This window comes from Vespa velutina, chromosome 18, assembly GCF_912470025.1.
Source record: "Vespa velutina chromosome 18, iVesVel2.1, whole genome shotgun sequence".
In the NCBI taxonomy this organism is placed as follows: domain Eukaryota; kingdom Metazoa; phylum Arthropoda; class Insecta; order Hymenoptera; family Vespidae; genus Vespa; species Vespa velutina.
Genome location: NC_062205.1, coordinates 3,888,647 through 3,897,534, shown reverse-complemented (window position 1 = coordinate 3,897,534; position 8,888 = coordinate 3,888,647). Strand labels below are relative to the sequence as shown.

General features: G+C 39.9%; 1 protein-coding gene across 1 annotated transcript; it reads right to left on the bottom strand.

The window, feature by feature from the left end:
• Positions 1–683: 683 nt before the first annotated feature.
• LOC124955572 lies at positions 684–5,471 on the bottom strand. Its single transcript, XM_047510162.1, has 6 exons — positions 5,277–5,471; positions 2,696–5,210; positions 2,311–2,412; positions 2,023–2,238; positions 1,632–1,952; positions 684–1,550 (listed from the first exon to the last, which is right to left on the bottom strand). Exons 1-6 carry the CDS (start codon positions 5,351–5,353, stop codon positions 1,461–1,463), a joined length of 3,321 nt encoding a protein of 1,106 aa, XP_047366118.1. The 5' UTR covers positions 5,354–5,471; the 3' UTR covers positions 684–1,460.
• Positions 5,472–8,888: the final 3,417 nt, after the last annotated feature.

The following is an 8,888-nucleotide window of genomic DNA, read 5'->3' as shown; positions in this document are numbered from 1 at the left end:
TTCTCTTCTTCTCTCTTCAGCGCCACCAAGTGAGTGAGAGGGAGAGAGAGAGAGAGAGAGAGAGAGAGAGAGAGGAGAGAAAGGGCCGCTGGCCTCGTGGGAAATTCCTGGGAAAGAAAGAATAAAGAGCTGCGCGAATAACGAATAACCGAGTACGCAGGCAAACGTACGACGACGCTCTTTTTTCTTCTTTTTAGCTCAATTAACGTGAGGGAAAGGATTGAACGTGGCGGAGGAACGTCGAGGGCTGTCTTTGCGGTGAGCGGCTAGATTTTTCCACGTGTTTGCGCGTAACAACGACGAAGGAACAGCAGGCAGAACACATCCTTCTCCTTCGTCTCAAATCTTTTTTCTTTTCATCGTTTTATCATATATTTTTGACAAGAGCCTCTATTTTTCACAAGATTACTTTTCTTCAACAAATCGTCCAAGTTTTATACCTATTATCCTTCTATATTGCTACGTGGAAAGTTTAAAAAAATTTGAAAATCTTTATTCTCGCATCGAGTTGGTGGCACGAATGCGAAGCGTTTGACATCGATTCGATGCTCGTTATCACGAAATTATTTGCTAGGAGAGAAACGAAACCGAGAAGGTGGACGAAGCCTGCCAAAGAGAGAGAGAGAGAGAGAGAGAGAGAGAGAGAGAGAGAGAGAGAGAGAGAGAGAGAGAGAGAGAGAGGGGAAGAAAAGAGTTCTTCTTTTTTATTTATTTTTTCCTTATCTCGCCTCGGGTTTGAAACCAACGATAGAGAAGGCGATATCCCGAACGTGTTCCTGTCGTAAGCAGATGCTACGAGTCGAGTTTGGCTTTACGTTACGTTTTTTGATATTTCTTACGGTCGGGAGTCCTACGTCATTATCGACGGCGCGCTTAACGATGATCCATGATAAGTTACACGTCTAACTCCGGAAGATACTTCGTTAATACCCTTCCACGAACGATTTTCGAGGTATATTTAATGCGTTCGATCGAGCGAGGAGAGGATCTAAGAAGAAAAAAAGAAAAAAAAAAGAAAAAAAGAGAAAAAAAAATAAATGAATAAAAACGAATAAAAGAAGGCGATAGATCAATTAGACTGACCGCGAGAGAACGTCATCGTTTATGATAGTTTTCGGTGAATAGTCAAATTAACGCTATGGTTTCGCGCTCGTAGATTTTTCACCCTCGATTCCTAATCGTCCGGGATACTACGTTGGCTTTAGGGGTTAACCGTACGCCACATACATGAAACGGGCGTTTGGTATCGTGTCATCGAACGGTATTATTGGTTGGCACGCCTGCTCGTGTTTGCGCGTAGAAAATCCGAGCTAAACCGGTATGGTTACACGGTATCCCATCCAGAGACATTTTCTTCGTTATATTGTAAATCGATTAGCTCGTTTAGAAATCTCCGAACGTTAAATAATCTGACATAAATTTACGTTCGGTGTTGTTGAGGATTGACGTCAAGATTCCTTTTATATATCTGTGCTATTTTCCTTAAAAAACGGCGGTTTTCGGATGGTTTTCGGAAGTACAGCACTTTTGATCATTTTAGGTGGGCTAACCTACAATCATTAAATATAGATCATCGATCGTTCGATCCTATAGAAATAAGAAAATAACATATGAGCCATTAAATGAGATACCTTCGGGTGCATGCGTAAGCACTTAACGAAAGCTTGCACGCTCTCCAAATGAATTATCCCATCCCAAACTACGTCCATCGTTTCGAGCTCTCGTGGCACGTTTTTACACTTGAGCCAGGTTTCTCGAACGCGATTACTAGGCGGTATGAATAATAGATCGGTTGGCATTGATGTACCAAATGCCAAGGTGCGTTTAGGTCTACTTTCAGCCTTGGCATCTCTCTCGAGTTGTTTCCTCGTTGTCGCCAATACGCTCGTCCCGTGACACAATCTCGCCAATGCCACGTCCGTCGGAACGGTAGCCATCTCTTTCACATTGATCTATTTAAATATTATATTTAATCATTATACGACATATCCCAACGTCGTCCAATAGAAATCGTTTACTCGCTTGTGTCGTTTTACAGGCTTCCGCTGAAAAATTAATTTCGAACATGTCCTTGAGAATCCTCTCGTCGATGTCCCTTTCTAAGCCTCCCAAGCTTCTCAGCCAATCGCAAAATTCCATGCATATGTCCGTGGTAATCTTGTCGGCCCTCATGCGAAGAGTGGCTTGTGGATCGTAGCCCTTTAAGTCGAATTCCGTCAAGGGACGCCAAACGACAGCCTGGTAAAGAACAAAGCGTAGACGTAGGATAAAGGATAAATAATATGTTTGAAAAATGGAGACTCTCTTTACCTTGCGTCTCTCTTTTCTCATAAAAAGTCCGTAAGGATTGTAGCGCGCCGTTCCGATCTCTTCGCACGAGACCGTGCTGTCCCTCGAAGACGGCGGGTGTACCTAGAAATTATAAAAGAGAATTTCTCGTCGTCGTCGGAAAAATAAAATTCAAGATTAATACCGAAGCAAAAGATCATCGTTGCGTTCTTAACAAATTGATTATCGAGCCGCGAGCGATCGGTATTAATCGCTTGGTTGGGTGTGTATGACGTAGCCCTACGTCACACCACTCCTATAGCTTTTGCATTATTTACGCTATTCTAGCTTGACCGTATAATACCTCTAATACAGTGTCTGTCTCGTTTTCTATTAGACGATATGGATCTATTTATTATGTACGTACGATCAGATCGTCCAGAGTTTCCTGGATCAAATCCGATTTATCGGATCGTTCCTTCGTCGGTTCAATCGTTTTCTCCATTTTATGAGGGGCCATGTCTAACCTCGGGTGGTATTCGGGCATTCCCAGCAAAGGTGCGATCAGATTGTAAGAATCAAGGGGTAGGATGCGCCTTAATCGGTGCCCGTTCAACAACGGTCGCTGTTTCGAGGAAAATATCAGGTCAGATGGAAACTTATCAGGATTCGAATAACGTCTCGATTCTACTAATAATTTCACCAAGCGTTTCGCTATGTTATCACGTCTCCTATCTCGCTTATCGTTCGACTCTAAAATTCGATTTAAAAACATATCGCATAGAGTGGACAACGCGAACGTCGGCGATGCGTTACGTTTCTCGAAATTTTTTAACGTTTCTTCGATCTCCTCCTTCGAAAACAACGGTTCGTCCTTGGCCAGCGAGCGTAAGCCCGGCAGCGGCGGCAACGACGTACCTCTCGTAGAATCCTTCAAAGTCCATTCGAAATTTTTACAACTGGAGCTCCTTCTGAACAGAGATTTTTCCTTTGCATCGTTGACTTCGGCGTCGATGATCAAATTCTCCGAAACGGATTTTATTTTGATCAATTTTTTCATCGACTTGGAATCACCCTCGTTTATCCCTCTTTTCGTATCCATCGGAATCGTCGTTTGTCCCATTTTTTTCAACCCGATCTCACGACTTCTCTCGTTGGCCTCGATGATAGTCGGCGACTCGTCGTTAATTTCGTTGAAAGCCATGCGTGCTTGCATACTCGTCGACTTTTTTAATTTCAACGCTCTGAGAGGCTCCAAGGTGTGAGACAAAATGGTCGGTGCGTGACAAGCCGGCCTGTATTTTGATCTCGTCGACGAATATTCCATATATGCGACGCTCGAGTCGTCGTCGTCGTCGTCGTCGTCGTCGTCGTCGTCGTCCGAATTAGAGGTACCACCTCTCGATCTTTCCGACGACACGGAGATGGATTTGAAAGGTATCCTCTTATCATTTGGACTCGTTGATTCTAATTCCGGAACTGGCAGACATCCTTCCGTCTCCTTAACTTCGTTGACGGACGTTCTCCCTTCTCCGGTTCCTTGTATATACGGAAAGCCGAATTTGTTTGCCTCCTCTATACTGTCGCCATTACTACCGCTACTACTACGTCTCGTTGCGAATCCAACCTCCTCGTTCACCCTGAAATCACACTGATTTCGTTCGTCTTTGAACTCGGCAAAACTAACGTCACCATTGCTCTCGCACTCGACGGATATATTTCGTTGATACTTTCCTTCCTCCTCCTGTTCCTTCCTCCTATCGTATGCGTTCTTTCTCGAGGATATGCCGATCTCCTCGAGGGATTTATATAAACACGAAAGACATCGATCGCGTTTCTTTCGTGGAAAATACGACATCTTTGGTAATCCGTTTAGAAAATTCTCTGTTAGACTCAACGTACGCGGCAAATAATCTTCGACTTCCTCGATGCGATTGTGACTGGATAGAGGTTTCAACGAGATAGGGGAAATGTTTATAAACTTTTTTTCATATTTTTCAGTATCCTCCTTTGTTCCAACCTTCTTTGTCATTTCGTTTATTCCCAAATTCCCAGAGCGCAAATCTTTCGTTAGACGTTTCAATGCTTCGTGAGCATATCGAACGGAATATTTCAAGAAGTCGCCATCGGCCGAAGCTCTTTTATTTCGTTCGGTATGTTTCGTTAAAGCAGATATCGCGCATTCGGATTTATTTTCTAAATTTGAATTAAATTGTATTCGATCGTTGTTCTTGCTTCGCGTCGTTCTAAATTGTAAATCGAAACGATCGTCGGTGTCGTTGAAATGAAAACTTTCTCGATTAAAATCAAAATCATCGGACAATTCGATCTTATCGACGAGTTTCCCGATTGATTCTAAATCGTTTTTATTTATGGCCTTTAAAAGAGTCCTCCCGTTTTGACTCGTCGACGACTTCCTTCGATTTCGGCTCGTTCCTGTTGGACGATCGTTTTCATAAAAAGAACGACTTTTTTTCAAATAAGTTTTTGTCTTAATTCTTGCGTTCTCATTGGAAGCATTACGTGCGTTTACAGGAAAAAGAGAGGAATATACTTTTCGAAATGATATATCTTCAGCGAGAGCCCTCTTGTACTCCTCTTTGCGTGTAGTAAATATTTTAGTAGGTCGTTTCGATGACGTAGGAGGAAAGACCGTAACTATAGGCTCACTAATACTCGCGAGATCGTTTTCTTTGGTAAACGACTTTAACCTACAAGGCGGAAAATTCGTTGCGAAAGATTTTCTTTCGTTACGAGTTAAATAATCGACATTATTCGCGTCGTCGTCATTACGAATCCAACGATATAAACTTTGAGGATATCTGTGGATCGAAGGGAAATTGGTTAAATATGAATAGGAATCTCTTACTATTAGATTTTTTTCTTCCTTACGAATGTATCGTTCCCAATAATCCTCATCCTTTGGAATTTGACGTTCCCATCTGTAATAACGTGACATAAGATAAAGAATAATTCGTTCCAACTATTAGAACGTATATTATACACACTTTGTGCTTGGAACGGATTTTATCTTCTTCGTCGAGTAACAATACGACCTCGGCTTCCATTTCGATCGATTGCACATACCAACGATAGAAAGTACACCTTGTTTCGTCGTAACGTTTATTTATAATTATCGTACCGTAGACGCTCGAATGATTTTTCTTCGAGCTACCTCCTCGACACGTAAATTTAGTAGCGACCGAAGTTTATACCGAATAAAAAAACTTTGAAAGAGTTTATCGATCAAACGAAGGTGCTCGTACGTTGTTACGCTTTTTCGTTCCTTCGACTCTCCCAAAGAGGACACTTTCTTTTTAAGATTATGGAAGATGTCTTTTGTCTTTGTAATTCCTACATTGCCGGAAGTCGACCTCGTCGGTAACGTCCTCATCGATTTTTTCAATGGGTCGCTTCTCGACGGTTGGTTAAATATCAATGATTATACATTGGCGCAAAGGATAAAAACGATTCGCAATTGATTGTAGTTATCCGAAGCGACGATTAAGGCCGCTGCGAAAGTTCTCAGAAAGACGGCGCTTTCGAAAATACGTTGTGAAAATCGTTCTGGCTCTTCTCAAATTTATTAATTTACATCCATTCCATCGCAGTTGCAAGAGTTCGATTAAGTGGTAAGAAGCATTAAGAATATTATATATATATATAATTAACACACGTGATAATTATATATGTACATATATATACATATATATATATCTTATTTATTTGTCTGTAAAAGTATTATTGGTTATGTTAATAAGGCTTAGTGTTTGATCGGAACTAAATTGAAGGGATTTTGAAAATACATTGAAATATGCTGCTATTTAGTACTTGCATAGTGATTTACAATTAGATTTCTACATATATATATATATATCGCAAGTACTGCCAAGCCAGGTCTGTAGTACTTGCAAGTTGTTGCATGTAGAGACTAACAATGACTCTATTCTAAAATCGGCATTCGCAACGTAATCCAATCGAATATTTCGAGCAAATAAAACGAAATCCCAAAGGTAGAAATTTTAATCATGCGCGCAAGTGTTCTCTCTATCCTTCCCGTATTCTCGCAAAATAATCGATGATGAATCTATCCCTCGATGATACTTGGAAAAGAAGAAAAGAAAGATAAGATATATGAGAGATAGAAAAGAGAGCCGAAGAAAGAAAAGAATTGAGCAATTTTGATAGACAAGATTTCATTTTTAAAGACCAAGATTTCATCTAGGATATAAAATATTATTTTTAAGACGACCTTTTTCTCCGAGAAAATGAAGCTTTTGCTCAAAAATTCGAAAAAAATATGTCCTAGATGAAATTTGTGCCCTTTATATTGTGATCTCGTTCATCAAGATCACGGTCACCATTATTCAAAATAGGAGTAGCCTATAATAACCTTAAATAACCTTAAATAAACGAATGCAATGCGTAAAGATTATGCGCATTTACGTGCACTTGGGCTAGATTAGAATGGTTCGGAAAGAAAAGTTAGTCGATCGACGTGACACCGACACGACGATTAATAAATGAAAAGAACAAATAAAATAAAGTTGATTTAACTGGATTCGTAAATGTTGCTTGTCATTGACGTAGCTTTCGTCGCATGCTTCAACGATTTCACTCGAGCTGACGATAATGGCGAGAATAGTCGTTGGTAGAATAGACGCCGGTGTGTAGTCGCCATCTTTCTTCCGGAGTCTCAGCTGCCGCCACTTCCTGTCGACCGGACTGCGTCGTCGTTCCTTCGTCTCCGTTCGTCGACGTCTCATTCGCTACTCGACGAAAGGGACAATGAGACGAAAATAATTGCTCGTCGGGGAAGGTTTCCGCATTGAAACTGCACGAATGCCGGAATCGTTGCTCCTTCTCAAAAGGATATACACTTTGCGATTTTCTCTCTTGAGCGATCAACGATTCTCCTACTTTTCTTTCTTTCCACGATAAAAAGCAATCTCTCTTTTATTTCTTTCTTTCCTTCTTTCTTTCTTTCTTTTAATTCCCCTTTAATTTCTACGTGCATAGCACGTATAGTTATTTGCACTTGTATTTAAAAATATATTTCGATATTTTAACATTTTATTTTAACATTATTCTATTTCAGAAAACGAATACTTTTTTCTATAACTTATTGAATTTAAACGACTATTCAAAGTAGAAAATAACGAAGAAACGAATGGTCGGAGCTCGGTCGTTCATATTACACTCGCATGTTTTATATCTTTTTTCTACGCGTATCCATGGTTTACATTCGTATATATAATTTTTATTCTTTTCTATTTTTTATTTTTTCCATGTTTATGTCTATAAATATTATCGCCGACGCGATGACGTTTAGGGTGATAAACGATTGAACTAATAATATTCATGAAAATGTATCTACTCGCGTTCTCATTCGGAACGTAATATTTCCATTTATATCGTACAATATGGTATATCTATCTAGTACTTTTACTTATCGGTGGTAAATTCAAATTATTTTATACGCCAAATATGACTTTATTCATAGCGCACAAATATCAATATTCTATCGGAGAATTTCCTGTAATTTATGTTTCTTTTGATTTATTTATTCGTCCAACGATTTCACGATTGACGATCAGAATATTATTATATATGATAGTGTTCGAACTTCGATTGAGTCTTTTCAAGACCGTTGCTAAATTTTCAATGCATTTCATTTATTTAATAACAGCTTATAGAACGATGATATGACGATGCGTCTGACGTTTGAAACGAAGTAAGCTTTCGGTCGATATTATTAAAGTAATGGAACATGGATACAAGCTCGAAGCTATTAAAATCGCGTTATGCGAAAAGGACGATCGAAAGTAAAATGAAAAGAAGAAAAGGAAACGAGGAAAAAGGAATGTGTAGTGGAGGGGGCGGGTGGGGTGGGGCGGGGGAAGGGGGAAAAAAAAAACGCGTCAAAACGAACCGAGGAGATAAGGCGCAACAGGTCGAACGTGGCATAAATAAAATTACAAAGGAGCGTACGTGAGCGATCGATAGGTAGATGCCGATTCGCTATACTTCGATCGTCGTCTCTGCATTTTTCTTCTTATGCTACTTCCATTCCTCACGCTTTTTCTTCATATTTCTCATGCTGGTTCTTATAAAGCACCCTTCGAATTCCTTCGGACAGAGCTTAGATTTCCTTGAATCTGAACAATTTATATACTAGACGGTAAAAACTTTCTTTCATATTATTCCTAAATGAAATGTGAAACTAAAAAACGAAAAGAAAAAGAAAGAAAAAATATTTCTCTCTTATATGCATCATATTATTTGTATACTCTCTTTATAGTCTCTTAGTAAACTCGGTCAATTACAATGAGCGATCGAATATCAATCAAATACATCCCTCTCTCTCGTCTCGCGCGATCGACTCTGTGGCATGGTGGGCGGAAAAGGGAAGAGAAGTGAGCAGGGAGCTATCGGAAACGTACGTGTGTATGTGTGTGTGTGTGTGAGAAAGAGAGAGACAGCAGAAAACGAAATTGCAAACGGGATCGAAAGGTATTGTTAGAACTTTTTACATGAGACTTAATTAAATGAGATTTACAATACCCGATAGGAAAGAACGTAATAGGTTAACGCATTGGTTGCGGGTCAATCGGTTTACA